The sequence below is a fragment of the Macrobrachium rosenbergii genome, chromosome 3, assembly GCF_040412425.1.
Source record: "Macrobrachium rosenbergii isolate ZJJX-2024 chromosome 3, ASM4041242v1, whole genome shotgun sequence".
Taxonomy (NCBI): domain Eukaryota; kingdom Metazoa; phylum Arthropoda; class Malacostraca; order Decapoda; family Palaemonidae; genus Macrobrachium; species Macrobrachium rosenbergii.
The window spans coordinates 12,388,698-12,411,962 of NC_089743.1; the positions used below are offsets into that span (position 1 = coordinate 12,388,698).

Sequence of the window (23,265 nt, forward strand, 5' to 3'; positions counted from 1 at the left end):
TATACATAAACAGTATATATATAAATATATATATATATATATATATATACATATATATATATATATATATATATATATATATATATATATATATATATATATATATATTTATCTAGGTCATAATTAGAGCCATCCCTTATCCTCACAACTGCGTGAATGTGACAATATATACATATACAGTATATATATAAATAAATATATATATATATATATATATATATATATATATATATATATATATATATATATATACATATATATAAATTTATATATATATATATATATATATATATATAAATTATATATATATATATATATATATATATATATATATATATATATATATATATATATATATATATATAAATACACAAATATCACAATATATATATATATAGATATATATACATATATGTATACATTTATATAATATACATACATACATACAGACTAACGTATTGAAAGACCCCAAGAGAAAAGATACGACGGGATACAGATAGGAAAAACAGAGTATACGACAGAAGAGGAATTAAAAGAAAAATTCGGCACTTTATAGCCCTTGACGGGCGTGGATTGCATCCCATCCGTCAGTGTCTTCATAAATGTGCCTGGCGTTTTAAGGGGAGTTTGTTTACATGTTTGCGTTCGGTTGTTTGATAGTAAACATGATCGGGTATTTAGAAGTTAATGGGAGAATAAATATGAGGCGTTATTAAAGTTACTCGTGACTTACTGAACATGAAGTCAGGTTACAACCGTTACTCAAATGAACATGTAATGATTTACTGATGCAGGGGCACTGTCGCTCTCTTTCTCATATATATATATATATATATATATATATATATATATATATATATATATATATATATATATATATATATATATATATATATATATATATATGTATTATATATATATATATATTTTTATATATATATATATATATATATATATATATATATATATATATATATATATATATATATATATATATATATATATTTCTTTTCTTAGGTGGATTGACTTCAGTTGACGCACTCAGCCTTCCAGTCTTCTAACTTTCTGGAACGAGGTATTTGTCGCAAAATTCTTCTATACCCTTGTTTCAATCTATCACTCACATTCATCCAGGTACCAATTACCTACTTTACTGATACGCTCAACAGACGTGCAATGGGTTTTCAATATCTGTGCTTAAATCTAGTATTCCTGAGTCCGGAACTGAACTGGCTCTCCTTGCCTGGGGTCCAACCTTCAAACCACAGGCCCATGAGTTATATAAATGGAAAGCTGCAATAAAAGCTTTAGTAGCAATGGGATAAGGTCTTTATATATTATATAGAGTAAACAATAACTTCACTAGATATTTGAAGATGACAAAAGTTACTCAGCTGTAATCTGATATACCGAAAAGAAGAATTGAGAAAAAAAAAATCTTGCATGACATACCAGAAAAAAATGGCGGCTGATCATGGCGTTGTTGGCTAATCTGAAAGGTACAAGGGCGTGTCACGAAGCTTTAGGGACAAGGATAATTTATAAGAAAAAAGAAAAACTCAAACCCCCAGTAAAATTATCCATTCATAAGCAATTTCAGATAGTAGCTCAACAAAAAATAGCTTGTGGTATAATAGCACTTACTAATTAATCATTTAAAAAAAGAAGCTTTTTATCAAGTTATGGATTTCGAACACAATGGAGTAATGATGTCATTTAATCATGAGTAGCAGAGGCAAGGGGCAGCCCACTGTGCTGGCGTACAATGTCCCAACGACCAAAGAAACAAATACTTAAGAAAATGGAAACCAGTAAAAAAATGTGATCTCACCTGACCCTCTATCTTTAAATTCAAGTAAACGTGCAGAATGGTCTTAAAGAGAATTTTCTGCCACAAAATTAAATCTGGGGGTGGATGACTCACAACACCAACACACATCAATGTGATCCGTTGCACCGAACATGCAAGCGGACAAAAATACTGTATAAATTCCATACTTCAACAACAGATGTATGTAACTGAGACCATTTTCGATACCGGTGTGAATCGAGCGTGAGCCATCTCTTTATCTCTATTGAAAAGAGAGAAAGCGAACCTCTTAAGGTCCCATTTACCTAAAATAGTAACTCTCTCTCAAAACTTCTTCTACAAGTTACGGGAAAACCATACCGTATAAAAAGATAAAAATTAAATTGAAATGATCGTGTATGGCTTCGGTTATGTGGCTCATAACATGACATTACAGCGCTTGAGTATTTATAATGCATTCTATGGTTACCAGTTACTCCCTGTTAAATATGTTAAGAAATTCTTATGAATCAGTTCTCAATAAAACATCGTAAATAAAAATAAGGTTTAGGTATGAGGTTTGTGAAAACAAAAGGATAATCCTTATTATTATTATTATTATTATTATTATTATTATTATTATTATTATTATTATTAAAAGACCAGTGACCTCAAATTCAAGCTTCCAAAGAATATGGTGTTCATTAGAAAGAAGTAAGAGAACAAAGTCTTCAAAAAGTACTAAAAGGACCATGACAGGTCAGCCTAGGATGGAATGGCAAGGACTAATTTTAAAGACATGTTAAGAATTACAGAGCTTTACATATAAAATTGTACCTCATTATGATAAGAAGATTTTAGCATGGGAATTGAAAGCTAGCTTTCAAACATTTTCTGGGTAAAATAAATGATGCATATCAGCGATTTTCGCTTAGGCTAGCGACTTGGATGCGGCTCACAACAGTCGACTAACTATCATGCGTTTAATTCATTCATTTTCTAAGTTCACAAGTGAACAATCGATTTCTCAAGAAACGGGCGAAGTCACTGAACCTTCTTTGTTTGCATCTCCTACTTTCGCTTGTGAAGCAAGACCGTAGAACTGAGCGACGGTACATCATATATATATATATATATATATATATATATATATATATATATATATATATATATATATATATATATATATATATATATATATATATATATATATATATATATATATATATATATATATATATATATATATATATATATATATATATATATATATATACACATATATATATATATATATATATATATATATATATATAGTTAGTGGAATTAATATTTATAAGGAGCACATATCCCCGATCAACACTTTATCACAAAACAGATATCAAAGCCCATAATCGTCACTGAGCGGTGAAACATAAAAGAAATTATACAAATACGAAGAAATGTTAACTCAAGAATGAGCTGATGACTTACACAAAGATGTTTAATATTCAACTTTGTAAAATACCAGTGTTAACCCTCAATCTGCAATACTCACCCAAGTCTTCCAGAAAGTAATGGGACACCAGCCACACCCGTCTGACTCTCTCTCTCTCTCTCTCTGAAAAATAGAATGCTGGATTAAGCAATGCTTTCCTACCTCACTGAGGTAATTTAGTTCCTGAAACGAAACAAGTCTCAATAAGGAAGTTTTCACTAAATGAGGCGGCGAGGAAAGATATCATGGGAACCAAGGAGAATTTAACGTCTGTTCTGAATTAAAACTCCACTGAAATATAAAGAATGATAAACATAACACAGAATCTAATACGACACAGCTGATATTAAATAAAAAGAATGACAGAAAACAGCGAAGGATCATCCGGCGAAGACGTTTTTGTGCAAATCGTTCCTCACTGGATAACTGTTATCGAGTCCCGGGGTGACTTCTGTTTGTTCTCTTCATCGAGTCTTTTCAGTTCCAATAATCATCCTAATTATTATTATTATTATTATTATTATTATTATCTGTAGGGGTAGTAGTGGCAACAATAGCTGAAAGCTGCAACAGGTAAAACCTATAACATTAAATTATTAATGCACAAATCATAAAACAACCTAGGCACTTCAGTTATGACTTCTATAATGACATGCAAATCAGCAGCTTAAGGGTTTTAGTGAAAAATGTGATCACAATCAGCTATACAATCTTAAAAAAGCCAAATATTACCAATTGTGAATAGGGCCTTTATGTCACAGTAATCAACAGAATGATGAAAAAATATCCAAAATTATTGAAGTATGCAGGTGAAACTTCATCAGAACACGTTTCACCGATCCACCTTACGTGACGCACTAGGAAAAGAGGAAGTCTTCTTACGTAAGTGGAAGAGAATTTAAAAAAACAAATTCCGCAGAACTTAAAACTACACTGAACTTATCACTCAGTAGCAGCTGTCAACTCACATGGAAGAAGCGCATGGCTATCAATTTGACAAGCATGTCAGCACGGAGCATAAATTCTCCATCAGCTGAAAACACAAAGAGCAGTGGAGTAATGTCACGGGAAGTTATTATAAACCAATCTTGGGTGACTAAAAATTATTTATTGCTTCATGGAGAGAAGTTTTCTGGCATCTCAAAATCATACGTATTTCATATCATTTACATTTTTTAGTATAGCCGATCCCTTGATTCTCTTGCTGTCATGGGAGCTTGATTAGAATTGGGCTATTTTCAATTATTATATATTTCTCAATAAATATTATTATTGGCAGAGGACTTCCCCATTTATCAAAAACCAACTTATGTTCATGCCTTGGAGACCAATTAAATGTTCTTAGACCATCAAGAGGCAAAGAATGAAGCAAGAGGTGTGTCATGGTTTTTATAATAAAACTTACGGAACAGCTATAATAGTGTTATTAACAATCTCCTCGCAATTTACCAAGCTAGCCAGTTTTTTCTTTTTCATTTTCAAAAGGGAAAACTAAGAAGACCTTTTTCTGCTTCACATCCTACAACTAACCTATACGGAGAAATTTCTTGCTCAACAACACTAAATTTTGCAAAAAAAAAAAAAGTACCGCCAAATTTCCTTACACGTAAGATATAACTTCTTTCTTAAAATTATAAAATCAAATACCATAATATATAAACAAAATAACCGGGGCTGCCTCCCTTTACGAGCTACTTAAAGTATAAAGGTAACTAGAAAGAAAAACAAAGAAGAATAACGGAGAAAATAAGCAAAAACTAAAGGCAAAACTCGAGACACGAAACAACACAACATCCGATATATTTCATAAGATCAAAGAATCTAAAAACGAAAAAATGAGAACCCGTCAAAATAGGCGAAGAATAAAAACTTTACAATGGAACTCAGGAAGATGTAAAAAAGTAAAACAAATAGGTTCATATGTTTTCCTCGGTATCAGAAAAAAAAAGATAAATAGAGAACAGTACCATGAAAAAGTAAAATTATACATAAAGACAATTAAAAGACAAGACAGTTCAAAGAAACCAGAAGGAAAGGAGGTACCGCAAATGAAGGCGACCCATTTAATGGAATGTTTTAGCGTTAGTGACAGGTTTGAATCTCAAAATAGCCACACGTCTGAAAACGTCTCGATGGGGGAAGTGGAGAGAGATACAATGATAAGAAAAGTTGGCATTGCAGATGCTAACTCTAATGTGACTCTCTCTCTCTCTCTCTCTCTCTCTCTCTCTCTCTCTCTCTCTCTCTCTCTCTCTCTCTCTCTCTCTCTCTCAAGGTTCTGTTTCTGAAGTGCTTCAGTTACTTTACTCTCCATGGTATGCTTCTCTAATGAAAATTTATATTATTTAACACAAACTACAACATTCTCTTTCTGTGTGTGTGTGTGTGTGTGTGTGTGTGTGTAGTTTACAGGGGTTTATGTATATAAAATAAAATTTTCTATTAGGAAAAATTAATTATAATATATATATATATATATATATATATATATATATATATATATATATATATATATATATATATATATATATATATTATGTGTGTGTGTTTTATGTGCGTAGATGTAACTTGCTCTATCTCACATTAACTAATTTTTATTTATCTCTTAAAAAAGCCTCACAAGCATAAATCTATCCCGCTTGATTTCTATCTGCAAGCTTTACTTCGGCATCTCCTTCCCCACGAAATAATTATGTGCATCATACCAACATTAACAAACGGCCAAGAGAAAAAGAATAAGAGGAAGCGAAGGATAAGGAGGGCGGAGATGCAGAGGAGAGAGTTAGTTCCATAAGAAAATGACGTCGACTAGGAATTTCTTCATAAAAACTGACACCTGCGAGCCGGTGATAGACAGCGAGACAAGGGAGGAGGCGAAGCGAAAAATATGCGCCTTTGAAACTTTAAATAATTATGTTCACGCTACAGACTATCTGTTATGTGGAACGGCAGCCGCATTAAGGAAAAACTTCATCATCCTCACTATCAGCAGATGGAAAGTGAAGAAAATATTAGGCGAGATAGAACGGCAGCAAGAACGCGAAGAGCTACAGCTACAACAACACCAATAATAATAATAATAATAATAATAATAATAATAATAATAATAATAATAATAATAATAACAACAACAACAGGAAAAACTTCAAAATATAATAATAATTGTCGCAATTAAAAACACTAACAACAAACCAATAACCATAATAAGGTAACTAAAAAAAAAACAAACAAAAAAACGCCGTAGAATGATTTCAGCAGGTAAATTCAACAGGTAAAGTAAGATTTGCTTCAAAAGCGTGACTCTGAGTCGTAAAATTAATTCTGAAAATACACAGTGCATTCGTTTCCCACTAAAAAGCAAAGTTCACGTAAAACCTAACCTGTATTTACAAATTCATTATTTTTAAAAGACAGAGTACTTGTCAGCAGGCGCAGACAATACTACCATTCAAAAATTTCAAAAGTGTAGAAAAAGAAAACAGAACAATAAAAAAAGGGGTCATTTGGGTCTAAGCGAGCAACAGATACTTCAAAGATGACGGGCTGTCGATGAACAACAAAGTGGAAACCATTTAGAGCCGATGCAGAAAAGAAACCCAAAAGAGACCCATTTACATTGAGGACTCTTAAAGCACCGAAGAAAATGCAAATTCTGACATGGTCCATCATAAAGCACAAACGGACCGAAAGAGCGCCTCTAGCTGATCCCGGACAACCGGGCTCCCCATCTAAAAATTAGAGAGTGAGGGTCCACAGATAAGAAATTACATTCTGTAAAATGGGACTCTCAAAAGCATGAAGAGTTTATAAAAAACGAAGAGGGCCTTCGATAAGCAAAAGCACACAATGGGAACACACAAGCAAACCCACACAACGAGACGGAACAAAAGAAAAATATGCATTCCGCGGATTGTCCACAACGACTGGTTTTTTATCTCAGGACGCTCAAACAATAATCGTCATGTAAAGAGGCGAGCCATGAGCGCGGCTAAAGCCCCAAGAGAAACTATTAATGCGATCTAACGTCCATTTACGAAGAAACTCTAACACTCACAGGGAGGACTTACGAGGATTTTATAAAAATATCCTTCAGATAACGTACGAATGATCGTGGTTGGAATATATATCTGACTTTCCAAAGAATATGACTGAATAATGATACTCGTAATGACGATAAACTTACAGTGCGAGGAAAATGTTGTCAAGCCCCGGCATAAATATTTAATAAAGCAAAGAACAGAAATAGAAGATTATATGTAATTCTCCGGTAAGGAAATAAGATGGAATTACATGAAAAAAATTTTAACGTATTATTATCGGAGTAAAATAGATAAAGAAGATACAAAATGGAGACATAAAAGAATGACTGCTTAGTAGGATGTCAAACGCTGAAGCCGGTGATCCTCATAACCTCTAAAAAGGTTAACTTCAACACGTACACTGCACAAAGGTTAAGAAATCAACGAAGAAACGCAACCTTCTATACAAATAAAAAGCAAGCACAGACGATGGAGAGAGAGTAAGAATCAAGGCAGATTTTTCATTGTAAATCAAGGAAAATGCACCATCATACCTTCTTCTCACCTTATTTTAAATAATCATATGAACCCTAACAATTTAGTATAATTTGTATTCTAAACTTTTTTTATTATCAATATGACCTTCAAGGGTGCGACGCTAGTGTAAGTATCCAGTTAGGTAAAGGTAGTAATTATAAGAGTAAAGTGGCTAATATCATGTCCGTGCATGCGTTAATATATATATGATTGTAAGCATCGCATCTGTTAGCGTAAACTTCGGTATAAAAAGGAGCCTGAGAGTGAAAACGCAATCCATGGGCCTTTTAAAAGATAAAACACAACAGCGCCTTGTAACTGGAGTCGTTGAAGTCAAGTCGTAGTCGTTTTCAGGTCATGACGACGCCATGCAAGGCATTTGCGATGGCATCATGATAACAAATAAACGAGTCAGGCGACCGACTACAGAAGAAGAAGAAAAAGAAAAAAGAAAACGAAGTAGGAGATGAGGGTCATCAATGTACCTGTATCAGTACGAGTTCGAGATCCACCTACATACCAAGAAAGATCTTTTAACGGGGCAACATGAGAAGAAGAAGAAGAAGAAGAAGAAGAAGAAGAAGAAAAGAAGAAGAAGAAGAAGAGAAGTGGAGGGAGAGGAGAGGGAGAAGAAGAAGAAGAAGGAGTAGGAGAAGGGGAGGGAGAGGAGAGGGAGGAGAGGAAGAAGAAGGAGTAGGAGAAGGGGAGGAAGAGGAGAGGGAGGATAAGGAGAAGATGAAGAAGTAGGAGTAGGAGAAGGGGAGGGAGAGGAGAGGGAGAAGAAGAAGAAGAAGAAGAAGAAGAAGAAGAAGAAGAAGGAGTAGGAGAAGGAGAAGAAGAAGAAGAAGAAGAAGAAGAAGAAGAAGAAGAAGAAGGAGGGAGAGAAGAAGAAGAAGAAGAAGAAGAAGAAGAAGAAGAAGAAGAAGGAGTAGGAGAAGGGGAGGGAGAGGAGAGGGAGAAGAAGAAGAAGAAGAAGAAGAAGGAGTAGGAGAAGGGGATGGAGAGGAGAGGGAGAAGAAGAAGAAGAAGGGGTAGGGGAAAGGGAGGGGGAGGGAGTATATCGTTCTCATACTCTCACTGTTCTTTTGTCAATGGAAAGAATATTTAGAGCAGGGATGGGTGCTACACGACACTCGGCAATTAATGTTGCCTCTGTTACTAAAGCATAAATGATCTGAAATTAACTTTTCGGGAAAGGCAATTTAGCTTATGAATAATAACTTCCTCTGATAATGATCAAGGCGAGACCATATTTCTGTCTTTGTCTTTATGTTTCTTTCTTTTAATATTAGCAAAAATTTATCCTTACTAAGATATCAGCGAAGGCAGCCTTTCACTATGTCTGTCTACCTCTACCATTGTGTGCGTTTGGATGTCTGTCTGTCTCTGTCTAAGTCTGTGCAAAGGTCCAAATGAAAATACTCACAGACCTAGGTCCGTGTACCGACGTGGCAGACAGAACCCCAGCATAAATTCCAACAAATCAGCCACTGAAACTAACCGTTTATTCACTATACAAATAAAAGGACGTCTTGGACGGAGGGAAGAGCCATTACTCTTCCCGGTAGGAAGAATAAAAGCAGAGGAAAAGCAAGGGGCGTGGATAAGACCGAACATAAATCACTGCAATTCCGAAACGAAAGCAAAAGGATTAAAAGGAATCACATCAAGGAACAGATTAAAATGGTAGGCAAATTAAACTTAGACTTATGTGATAAATCAAAGCTCAAATGAGTGCAATATATAAGCAAAAATAAACTATATACCGGAGGTAAACGAAATAAAGAGATGTAATGAAAAAGAAATTATCTTTAAAAAATAGCTGACGCACACCGCATGAAATCTAAATGAATGCACTAGTATCAAATGTTTCGACAACATATATAACATTCGTTACAAAAAGTTGTTCATGTTAAAAAAATGAAGTCCATAAAACCAATACACTTATACCGACGAATGTCATCGTTTTTTTATTTGGGTACGAAGGGTGCGAATAAAAATTCTTACCTAAAGAAAAAACTAAGTGCAGCTCTCAAGGTGTATTAAAAAAACAGAAACAAAAATTATCAAGAACACGAATCACTGAAATTCTACGAAATGCACGTTTCAGGCGCGGCAGTACAAAACTGAGTAGCAGTTAAAAACAGTCAAGGAAACTCTTAAAAACGTTTATGAAATATGAAAGGGAATACACCCTGGCATTCACTGACAAGGCCCTTTGATCATAATCTTTTGAGAATTTCTCACAATAAAATAAAAAAGAATAAATAATAAATATATATTTCCAATGAGTCAGTTGAGCGGGGAACTTCACCATCACGGAAAATTTATAAACTTATTTAAAATAATGTTATATATGTATAAATATGTACATATGTATATATATATATATATATGTGTGTACTTCTTTCATTTAGAAAAAGCCTTAATAATCATCAACGGTTCGATTGTCGCATTTCAATTACCTGTCCGAATATTTTTCATGCTAATGTTGCATCAATTTCAAACAAATTTATAGTTTTCTTGAAGATGAAGTGCCCTGCTCAACTGCCTCATTTCAAATATATATATATATATATTTATACTTTTTATTTTATTGTGAGGAATCCTCAAAAGATTATGATCAAAGGGCCTTGTCAGTGAATGCCAGGGTGTATTCCCTTTCATATTTCATAAACGTTTTGAAGTGTTTCCTTGTCTGTTTTTAACTGCTACTCAGTTTTCTACTGCCGCGCCTGAAACGTACATTTCGTAGAATTTCAAAGTGATCCGCGTTCTTGATGAATTTTGTGTATTCTTGATCATTTTGGTGTTTGTTTTGTTCAATATATCTTGAAATCAGGTCCTTCAGTATCTACTCGTTGATTAATATATATTCTTCCGTATTTATAGAAATTCGTCTCTCCGTCCATCAGCTATGAAGCAGAATTTAATGGCACGGCTGGAGGATACTCCACTAAGGGGGCTGAACTTATGTAGGAACTCCCCAATATCACCTGACTTGGGGGGAATACAATACTGACTTCTTAACCCCAGCATCAAATGTTTTGGGGGGTTAGATAGCCGTTAGGGACACAAGGGCGAATCCGGGCTGTGAGTGGGCTGCTCTCCTTACATTTAAGAGTCTTAGCCATAAGATCTATTTTCCCTATGACCTTTCGCTGGCTGTGTGACTGCTCTCAGATCACCAATGTCCTGTGCTCCAAGCCAAACAACAAAGCGGATGCAATGCCCAGCGACCTGGGCGACAAACACTCCTTACCCAACTGCTACAGCATAAAGTTGGTGCGGGTCTTCTCTCCGTGAGACTCCTGCAGCTTAATTTCGTCTTCTGCAATGAGCTCACTGAACAAAAGAAATAATGTACATCTGGAAGCACTCTTTCCACTACCAGTTTTCTGTTTCTCTCTCCATTTTCAGTATTTCCAACTTTTCATTCTCCTAAGCAAAGCCCTCCTTTGTCAAATCAGACCTAGCAGCCCTTTGCCCTCATGACTTGTCCCAAGCTCAAATTAAATTAGTTCAGTGATCATAATTAGATCATTCCCTCCATTGTGTTACCCGTGCTAATTAAATCTAATTGATCAGTTTCTCCATCGTGCCTAAGTAATTTCATGTGAGAGAAAATCACTGGGCTTGAATGCTAACCTGGAATTCTCTTCCAGAACCTATTATCCAGCACTTCGAGCAGTCAGTCCCTGCCTTCTGAACCAAAAATAGTGTAGACGTTTAACTGCCATCCTGCCACATGCATGAGTCTTCTGATTAGCAGTCTGGGGCACTAGACAGTTCCCCCCAACAATGAGTCAAATTGCATTAACACCCAAAAATCATTTAACCAGTAGCAACCTTCACGTTCATTTGCATGTTAAACTATTTCAGAACCGTAGCCTTTTCAGATTCAGCAATTTGCTACACATTGCCTAATTTGATTGCACCTTGTATGTGCTTGCTTGCTGTTCAGTCAGCCTTTTCATATTATTTCCTGATTGCTTCATTTGTAAATAAATTCAGTTTAAATTAAATAACTGGTTAATTTTTCCCCTTGGTGACCTCCAATTCTCTGTTTACTTAGATGTGATATCAAGGTAAGTCAGTCTATTTATTTCACATATCACTTACATTCTGAGCGCTTTGTGTTGGCCTTCAAGGCAGTTAATTAAAATCCCAATTCCATTCTTCCAATCTGCCTCAGAATATATATATATATATATATATATATATATATATATATATATATATATATATATATATATATATATATATATATATATATATATATTCCTCTGCATATGAATGATTCATTATTATATATTTTTGTTGCATGAATATAGTGGTTCCTCTGCATAAAATTTTTGTTGCAAAAAATTTTTGAAAAATTTTGTTTCTATATGAACTAAAAATTAAACTTAAATACTGTTTGGTGGAATCTGGCATGCAGCCGACCAGGATTGCAGGAGGAGGGACAGGATCCCCTCGGGTGTGGATGATAGTGGGAGGGCCATGTGGATGTAGGGACAGAAGGGTACAAAGCTGGAAAGCAATAAAACAACTGACAATGGTTCTCTTCTTTAAAATGTCAAAATAGGTCTTAATCAGCCTCATTTGCTGTGACCCTGACACGTAGACTCGTTGATCCGGGTTAGTCTAAACCTGTGCCTTGTGTTCGTGTTTGTGCCCGAAGTTTAGACTGCATAACTTTGTCACATCATAATTTGCAATCGTTTGTGAATTTTTTCACTAATAATTGTGAATAACAATGTCACCCATGAAGAAGAAGCCTGTTAAGGAAGTAATGAAGAAAAAGGAGTCTTTAACTGTTGGATTTAAGAAAGAAATGATAGCCAAGCATGAAGTTGTCACACACGTGTCTGACCTAGCTTGAGAAATGGCAGATCTATTTCGACAATATCTACTGTTCTAAAGAAGAAAGAGGAAATTAAGGCATCAGATAATTCTGTAGGAATAACAAGAATGCCATTTAAGCAGGGCCCACAAGCAATGGAAGAAATGGAGAAATTGCTGCTTTTGTGGTTGAGGCAGAAGGAGCTCGCTGCAGATTCTGTGAATCGAGCCACGATTTTGTAGAAGGCCTCGACAATTTATGAAGAAGTTGCAAGGACTCACCAGGTCCTACTCAAGAAATGTAATTCAAGGCGGGTCATGGATGGTTCCAAAAATTTATGAAACGGACAGAGGTAAGGTCAGTTGCCCAGCAAGAAGAGTCTGCAAGTGCAAATACAAAGGCAGCCGAAGATTATATGAAGTTTAAAAGCCCCATGGATTCTCAGGGATACCAGCCCTAACAATTATTCAACTGGGACGAGACAGGTCTTTTTTGGAAGAAGATGCCAAAGAGGACCTATATTACATCTGGAAAAAAGAAAATGTCAAGACATAAAACAATGAAAGACTGCCATATGCTACTGTTCTGTGCTAATGCACCGGGGGATCTAAAAATAAAGCTGTTGTTGGTTTATTCATCCAAGAATCCACGAGCATTTAAGAAAAAAAGTGCAGAAGAGGCAGCTGGGTGTCATGTGGACATCCAACAATAAAGCCTGGGTCATGCAGGCTTTGTTTGTGCAGTGGATGAACGAAGTGTGCTGCCAAACCATAAAAAGTTATCCGGAAAAAAACAGACCCGCTATTCAAAGCCCTAATTGTAGTAGAGAATGAACCTGGCCATCCAAGGGACATGAAAGATCACAAACTGTTGGACAGACAGTCTGACTTCATCGACATTGTATTCTTCCCTCCCAACATCACCCCCATACTCCAGCCCATGGATCAGCATGTCATGTCCAACTTTAAAAAACTCTGCACTAAGGCTCTGTTTCAAAGACGCTTCAAGATTACCGAAGCAACAAACCTGACCATTAAGAAGTTTTGGAAGGAGCATTTTGACATCATTGGCTGCTTAAAACTCATTAATACAGCATGGCAGGGCATCACAAAAAGAACGCTCAATTCTGCATGAAGTAAACTATGGCCTGACTGCGTTCTTGAACATGACTTCAAAGGTTTCGTTCAGGAGAACCAAGCCATGGAAGAGATCGTGCAATTCGGCAAAATCATGGGGCTGGAGGCAGACCACAAAGACATAAAAGAACTGATTGACAAACATGAGGAGGAGCTGACAGTGGATGAATTGAAGATGCTCAAAGAGACAAAGAAAGAACTTTCTTCATCCGAGGATTAGGTGGAAACAGAGCTGACTTTGCCACTGTCATCCACAGAAATCAGGAAATGGTGTGAAACGCAGCCAAATCTAAAGAAATTTGTAGAAACAAACAATCCATGGTGTGCAAAAGCTGAACACGACACCAGTTTGTTTGATGATGTGGGGATGAGTTAGTTTTACAGAGTGCTAAAAAATTGAAAGAAGAGAGTGTCACTCAATAGGTATTTAACTGTAACAAAAAGAAATGATCCAGGCGAATCGAGTGTAAGTGAAAGCAAACAGATGAAACATAATGAAAGAGAAAAATCATCCAAGTCCAGACCCAGTGGTACAGCTGGGAAGACAGTGGGAAGTGAACCCCTGTCTTCCACCCAGTAAGCCTTCCCTCCCTCTCCTCTCTACTGCCTCACTCAGCGCAGTCCAGAACACTCGCTCAAGGTAAGACTCTTTCGAATTTTTAGTTATTATATTGCATTTGATTGCTTTTATATTCTATCATTATGTTAAATTTATTGTGAAATTCCCTTCTTTTATTTTTTTGATGTGAATTGTTACTGCTTTTACATACAAACAGGACAGTAATGTTTTTTCTGTCTCCTCTCCTCTCCTCAACTAAATACTCCCCTCCCTCCCTCTATCTCAGGTCAGCTGTGCATCACCATGGTGACATACGACTATGTTAATTTTGTTCATCATTTATGTTAAATTTTATTGTGAAATGCTTTATTCTTTTATTTATTTTGTTGAGTATTGTTTTCATTAAACTATACATTGTGCTTGCGCTTAAAATAATTGCATTAAATTGGGTACAAAGGGTGGATATGGGGTAAATTCTTAAGTGTGGGATGAATTAATTGAATTCTCATTATTCCTTATGGGAATATTCGGATCATTATAAGAACATTTCTATATTTGAATTGGAATTTGGAGAAAATTAAATTCCTATGCTGAGGAACCACTAAATAAATAAATAAATATATATATATAGTGTGTGTGTGTGTGTGTGTGTGTGTATGTGTATTGTAAGGTATTACAATATTTCTATTGTTTGAGCTTGTAACAGCCTTGTGTGGCTTGTTTGGTTGTTTTACCTGCCCTCCTGTGTTTTTGTTATGTTGGTGTGAGGCGACATTTGCTGTCTGCTCTTTTTTAGATTAAGGTTAGCGCAGCAGCAGATCGACATCTCGATGGCGACAGGTGATGGTTACCTGTTGGCTGCTGCAGGTCGAGAAAGAGATCGTTCTGCAGGTCGAGGATGAGGTCATTATGTTAAGGTCTTGAGAGCGACAGGTCAACACTTGTTGGCCACTGCAGGTCGAGGAGGAGATTGTCCTACAGGTCGAGGATGAGAGCGCCAGTTGGGTCTTCAGAGTGGAGTTGCTACTTGGAGTAGCAGGTGTTACTGCTTTTTGAAATCTACCATTCAAGGATGGAGGATGGTTAAACCACAGCCATCTGTGGAGGATTCATTCTTATGACACCTTAGGTGTGAGAAGGCTAGATTTTATTACAGTTGATTATGTTTATGCTTCTGGGTGCTGATTATTTACGTCATTATTTATGATGTTGATGAGCAGTGTATGGCTCAGGGTATGTTCATGTCTTTGTGATACTATCAGCAAGTGTATGGCTCTGAAGTCAGGCAAGTGTATGGCAGTGGTGATTTGATTATGACATGCTTTGTTTTTAGTGTCGGGGAAGTGTATAGCCCTGGTTGTGTAACTGTGTTGTGCTTTATTATTTCATTATTAGTTTTGATTTTCAGCTGCTGCTGTAATATTCGTTTTGACTTTTTTTTGCTAAACCCTTAACTCACCTATAAATATGTAAATTGACATGTAGAGAACTCAGGTTTAATAAATAGGTTTAAGGTGTTTTGGCTGTTTATTTTGCTACCTCCTCCTTGTCTTGCCCTTGGGCTTCCTGGTCGCTTCAGTCCCGGTCCTAACCTTTTGAGAATATGGTAGAACCAAGTATGGTTCAGACAATATATATATATATATATATATATATATATATATATATATATATATATATATATATATATATATATATATATATATATATATATATATATATATATATATATATATATATATATATATATATATATATATATATATATATATATATATATATATATATATATATATATATATATATATGTATTATATATATATATATATATATATATATATATATATATATATATATATATATATATATATATATATATATATATATATATATATATATATATATATATATATCAGGTCAATATATTTATATATATATATATATATATATATATATATATATATATATATATATATATATATATATATATATATATATATATATATATCTAGGAATTTAGGTTATTCATGCTTACATAACGACAAGACAGCACAGAATGAAACTAAAAACATTGCAAGAAAAATAGAGCCCGGGAATGAAATGATGCTCACCAGGAGTTTCACGATTAAAAAAATAAATTACACGCTTGAAGCATTTCCAGCGTTCTTCCTACAGTGCAAAGAAAAAAAGGAGTGGGAAGTGTAGAAAAAGGAATTATGCTGAATATTAAATCATAGGCGGTGAAATGACATTAATTATTCATGGAAGGCGAATTTCATGTTTGGCATAGATATTCATTGCTGAAAGAATAATTACGGGTGCATTTCGTAAAGTGGAGATTTTCCAGCGGCCACCACTCACGGCCATTAACAATGAAAACAGCGTCTTCACCTAAAATTCAAGACGGGAAAAAAATGAGTTCTTGCGTTCAAGCGTAAATAATACTTTATGAATTCTTGAAAAAAATATAAAAATGTGGAATTTTAAAAGACTTTCTGTTAGGATTCACAGGGTCTTCTCATGCCTTAATAAAAAGTAGAGAAAGTCTAAAATCATATATACACTGAAGGTGTAATTTTCTTCCACGATTTTAATTAAATTTTCAAATAGCACTCTTATTAAAAAGAAGCAATGATAAAATAACTGACGTTACCGACTTTGTTATTGCAGTTGCTAATAAAAATGTTAATTGTCACCATGGCCGTTATTAGCATTATTTTCATGACTTCTTTTCGGAACCGACTTAATTGCGCTGGGGTCAAATAGCAAGTGCTTTCATGTTCATTTTTTTATATACTTGACTGAAATTTATATACTTATTTACAAGATTATATGTGCGTGTGGAGCGTTATTATGCACATTAATACAATTAATAAATGTGTCGTCACACGATGATGATATATATATGTATGTATATATATATATATATATATATATATATATATATATATATATATATATATATATATAGCTATATATATATATATATATATATATACATACATACATGTATATGTGTGTGTGTATGTTTGTATGTCATCGTGGGTATGTCATCGTTATTAATGAAGATACATTTGATAATCGTATTTTCATTATTAATTTGCCTATATATATATATATATATATATATATATATATATATATATATATATATATATATATATATATATATATATATATATATATATATATATATATAATACACCTGTTCCCTTTCGAGAAATGATTATCGTATTTGTTAAACTTATGTTTTCTCAGAAAGTATTCTGAATTGGGTTTGCTATCCTTATGCCCTTGTCCACGCTGGCACTACCAGCTTCGAGTAACGTCAACATAAAGGTTATTAATCTTTCTGGAAGGCGAATTTGTTACTATCTTACTATCTACTTTTGGCTTTTTCTTCTTAGATGATTTTCCAAAACTTTTACTGTCTCAGCAGTTTACACTCACAATCATCAATCAACAAACATCGTTAACAAAAACCTGCAGCTTCTTCCATTCACTATAGAACCCAAGCACAAAATCTTAACTTGCCTTGGTTTCTACTTAAGTTTTTAATTGGCGCAAATCTTAAAATGGTACTTAGCTAACTACCTTCTATATCATTAACCACAGCCCTCTCCAAATTACATCTATCACTTTTATCACATCTTTATCCACAACTTTGTCACAATCTGCATTCATTTATACCACAGTTTAAAAAATTCTCTCAAAGATGATTCATAGCAAAGACTGATTAACGAACTTTTCTCAAACAAAATGAATAATGGCTTCCCCTGTCTTCTGTAGGACTTTCTCAAGCGAAAACTGACAATCTTACCAAGCACCGTATTGTTATTGTTCATAATTTTCATATTATCCTCTATTTTACTTCACAAAATGAACAATTATTAATTTCTTATGATTTTCTTCTCCACTGAGAAATATCTTACACGTTCCTGCTAGCCATGCAGCTTCATTTTCAACAATACAGCGGCACCTCACTGGAAAGTTCATCAACTCTTCACTCCATCACATTATCAAAATTTTAATTGCGTTCTGGCATCCTGAACAGTCCCTGCATAAACAATTTACTTACATTACTTCCTTCAGTGGAGGGGTGGCCAGAGCTTTCGGCTAGCACGCTGTTGGCCCAGCGTTCGACTCTCCGTGTGGCCAATGAAGAATTAGAGGAATTTATTTCTGGTGATAGAAATTCATTTCTCGTCATAATGTGGTTCATATCCCACAATAAGCTGTAGGTCCCGTTGCTAGGTAACCAGTTGGTTCTTAGCCACGTAAAATAAATATAATCCTTCGGGCCAGCCCTAGGAGAGCTGTTAATCAGCTCAGTGGTCTGGTTAAACTAAGATATACTTTTAACTTCCTTCATCTCTTACAACATTTTCTTCTGTCTCCAATTCTACAAACTTTTCAAAGCTACTGGAACAAGACAACAATTCCTTCACACACACTATATCAAGTTTTTCTTTATTTCTGAACCGGACTTGTTTATCAATCTTAGTGATTGCTTTAGCTTTACCTTTATCCACAAGCAACTTTTTTTTTTAACCTACAACTCCGGTTCGTAGTTATCCTGAACATTTTTTCGTCTCCTGCCCTTTCTTTCTCATGTTCTTCCTATTCTTTTCTTCCTTTCTTCACACTGCCCATCTTCTGAGCCTGCAAATTTTATTTCTCTACCCAAACCTTTCATTTCACTTTGAATCTTTCATGTCCTGTATTTCTCTCTCAACAGTTTTTATATTCGCAAGTATCCTTGAATTTTTCTAACAATTTCTTTAACTTTCATACGTCTTCCAGTATACAACTCACTTCCTTCTTATCAACTTACCCGCCTTAATTACAATTGTCCCAATTATAAAGTCTCCCTATTACTGGAATCTGTTTGTACACCCACCAAAGAAACCGATGTCGCCTCGCCAAACCTTGCTGGGAGAGATCATGTCCTTCTTGCTCTGAACGGTAGCTGAAGTTGCAACTGCCAATGCATAGTTACGATGGTTCGAGTGAGAGGAGGAGGGAAATTACCAAATTCAGACAAAAAAGTGCAATAATGACTGAAATATATTTCAAGAGAGAGAGAGAGAGAGAGAGAGAGAGAGAGAGAGAGAGAGAGAGAGAGAGAGAGAGAGAGAGAGAGAGAGAGATTTTATTCTTTTAAGAAATGTAATCGTATTTTATTTCGATATTAATTATCTCTTTTAAGCACCGAGCACGTGGGGGTGGGGGGTAGGAGGATATTATGATAAGGAGGTTAAAGGTGATGGGCAATGGGGTGATGTTAATGTAGGGCTTGACGAGATTCGCTTATCAACATATTTGAAGTGGCGATATTAATACCCTTATTGATAACAGTTAATATCAATTCTTCCAATTCGCCATGAAGACAGATATGTATCATTATAGCATCACTTATATCATCGTTTACGTTCTGAATAGTTTTGAAGGAAATTGGGGGGACCTGTTTTTCCGAAGAGGGAGTTTGCGACACAGCCATGGACGATGCGTATCCCAAAAGCCAGTAGCTGCGTAGTTTTGACGGTTGGGGATTTGCAGCCTCTGTGTAACTTTATTAGCTGGTAAACACGATTATCTATATTACGGCAATCTCCACCATATTGTTGTCTTCTTTAGTCTATATAATATATACTTATATATGGCATTTTTTTTGTAGAGATGGCGGCGGCAAACAAAGACAACTCTGTTGAGCATATAACTCAAAGAGGTCGGATCATTGGTGAGTGGGAGCGTGGTGTTCCAACACGAGATATTGCCGTGAGCGTTGGAGTGTCAACTCGCACAGTCCAAAGGTGGATATCAAGATGGCGGAAAGAGGGAACATTGGCAAATAGACCTAGGAGAGGACGCCCACGCATAACAACACGACAACAAGACGAACAAATCATTGCAGCATCCATAGACGACCCCCTGAAAACCTCAGTAACTATCACGCAAGAATTGCATCTCTCGTGCACTACACAGACAACCAGACAGCGACTGAGGGAGCATGGGATCAGGTGCCATGTTCCGGCGGTCAAAGAGGAGTTAAAGGAATGGCATCGTGACACTCGTCTGGGCTTTGCTCTGCAACATGTTGTTTACGATATCGATGACTGGAAAAATGTAATCTTCAAAAAAAAAGTATACCTTAGTTTTACCAGACCACTGAGCTGATTAACAGCTCTCCTAGGGCTGGCCCGAAGGATTAGACTTATTTTACGTGGCTAAGAACCAATTGGTTACTTAGCAACGAGACCTACAGCGTGGAATCCGAACCAGATAGCGATGAATTTCTATCACCAGAAATAAATTCCTCTAACTCTTCATCAGCCGGCTGGGGGAATTGAACTCCGGCCCATCGAGTGACAGTCTGAAGCTCAGTGATGAAACTTACTTTACCTCGATAGTCCAGAGCAATGCACGTCTGGCGACGCATCGGCACAAGATACGATGCTGGAAATATTCAGGAGAGAGCTAGGAGTGGGAGGTCGTCCTCGAAGTCGTCCTCGAAGTCGACCTCGAAGTCGTTCTCGAAGGCGTCCTCGAAGTCGTCCTCGAAGTCGACCTCGAGGTCAACCTCGAAGTCGTCCTCGACGTCGACCTCGAGGTCGTGCTCGAAGCCGTCCTGGAAGCCGTCCTCGAGCTCGTCCTGGAAGTCGTCCTCGAGCTCGTCCTGGAAGTCGTCCTCGAGGTCGTCCTCGAAGCCGTCCTCGAGGTCGTCCTCGAAGTCTTCCTCGAGCTCATAATCGAAGTCGTCCTCGAAATCGACCTCGAGGTCGTCCTCGTAGTGAACCTCGAGGTCGTCCTTGATGTCCTCCTCGAAATCTTCCTCGAGCTCATAATCGAAGTCGTCCTCGAGCTCGTCCTCGAAGTCGTCCTCGAAGTCGTCCTCGAAATCGACCTCGAGGTCGTCCTCGAAGTGAACCTCGAGGTCGTCCTCGAAGTCTTCCTCGAGCTCATAATCGAAGTCGTCCTCGAGTACGTCCTCGAAGTCGTCCTCGAAGTCGTCCTCGAAATCGACCTCGAGGTCGTCCTCGAAGTCAACCTCGAGTTCATCCTTGATGTCGTCCTCGAAGTCTTCCTCGAGCTCATAATCGAAGTCATCCTCGAGCTCGTCCTCGAAGTCGTCCTCGATGTCGTCTTCGAGGTCGTCCTCGAAGTCGACCTCGAGGTCGTCCTCGAAGTCGACCTCGAGCTCATCCTCGAAGTCGTCCTCGAGCTCGCCCTCGATGTCGTCCTAAAGGTCGTCCTCGAAGTCTTTCTCGAGCTCGTGGAGTGCTACTGCACCTATACTTATGGTTTTACACAACATCCAAGCCGTACGTGGGTGAACTAATTAGATAAAGTCTAGTATGGCTCTGGTGTTGTGTAAAACCCTGAGTATACGTGCAGTAGCACTCCACGACCCCAATAATGCAACACTTTTATGAGATTTGATGGCTGAACCGATAAGATCACTAACTGGTATTCTGATGTTTAAGGGTTGGAGCCTCGAGGGGGAAGATTATTTTTCCAAAATCGTCATGGGCAAAAGTTATGGTGATTATGGATATCAGTTTCCTTAATTTGAGTAAAAACCGTCGAAATATGCTGCATCAAATATAACCAAAAAGTAGCTTCGTTCTTTGCAAACTGAACGGAGAACAGAACCATAATAGCAGGTGGCCGAACCGTCCCAAATAGCCACCACTCGAGACATAGTTATCAACAATAGTATGATTAATCTCAGGTGTTCTTAATCAGGGGTGCTCGCTCCTCTATGGGATGTAAGGCCGATTCCTAGGGGACCTTTCTGACGAACAAAATAACGCCAGAAGCCAGGAAATACTCGTAAAAATTCTGGTAACACTTCAACAGAAGTTGTGTGACAGGGATATTTTTATTTCTTCGCTATCGACGTCATTTTGTTGACTATCAGATAATAGTAACCATGTTTTCCCCCAGACACTTGCCCGTTCGTCTAGGTGCCTTAAGCCTCGTTGACACCGGGCTAGTTTAGCAGCCGCTAGTACTAGCGACCTGTGAACTACCCCTCTACTTGCCCAATGTCAACGAAAAGTTAGTAAGCTTGCCACTTGCTGGGATAGTCCAGGATAGTGGCAAGTGAAGTTGATGTCCCGGCTACTTTACTCGCTACTTACCCGTCACGTAACCAACTAGCAGCCACAACTGTCCACGTGTCAACGCCAAGTTGCCGCTTTGGTGGACAGTTGTCATCACCTTCCCCGAACGCAAGCATGTGCGAGAAGTGGAGTCCAAATGAAATTTAAACGTTTTTGGGAATTATGAGGGATATGAATGCCTGTGGGATATAAGGCACATTGATTACATGAACAGAAACAAGCCTGACATGGCAATGAATATGTTAGCCGAAGCTTTGATGAAGGAAGGTCTTCATGTTTCCAAAGTTGAATTTTTAAGAAAAAAATTAAGGTTATTAAAAATAACACATGAAAGACTTGTCTCTCTGTCAGAAAACACAACATCAATGGCGCAATCTTTTAATGCACCGTGTGGTTCTACAGTTTCATACACAAATGTAGGCCCTATGAGTAATGAATCACAATTTCCCATTGAGAGTTTTGCTTCTTATGAAGAACTATAACGGTTTATATTACATAGATTTGTCCTTAATATTCTCTACATTGAAATTTAATCAATAAAAACTTGTTCACAACACTATTTCTTTTTATTCTCCTAAGTACTTTGTGATTTATGTGTGATAACTACATATATAAATATACAAGTTTGCTAGAAATAAACAATGCATAGGTGGAAATTGCAGTGTACTTGCAATGTATTATCTGTAAGTAGTTGTTCAGTACATCAATGATTGCCTGCAGTACTTTAAGCAAAAAGTTTGAAATAGTGGAAGCCGGCACCCTGAAGAAGTATGCAA

The 23,265-nt window shown here is 36.4% G+C and overlaps 1 protein-coding gene across 4 annotated transcripts in view; it reads right to left on the bottom strand.

The window, feature by feature from the left end:
• The window catches only part of LOC136852684 (latrophilin Cirl-like), a 1,484,851-nt gene that overhangs the window by 906,081 nt on the left and 555,505 nt on the right, over positions 1-23,265 (bottom strand). For all 4 annotated transcript variants that reach the window (XM_067127658.1, XM_067127633.1, XM_067127599.1 and 1 more), the window contains one exon: positions 3,327-3,389. In XM_067127658.1, coding sequence (XP_066983759.1) covers positions 3,327-3,389 — 63 coding nt within the window. The remainder of the gene's footprint in view (positions 1-3,326; positions 3,390-23,265) is intronic.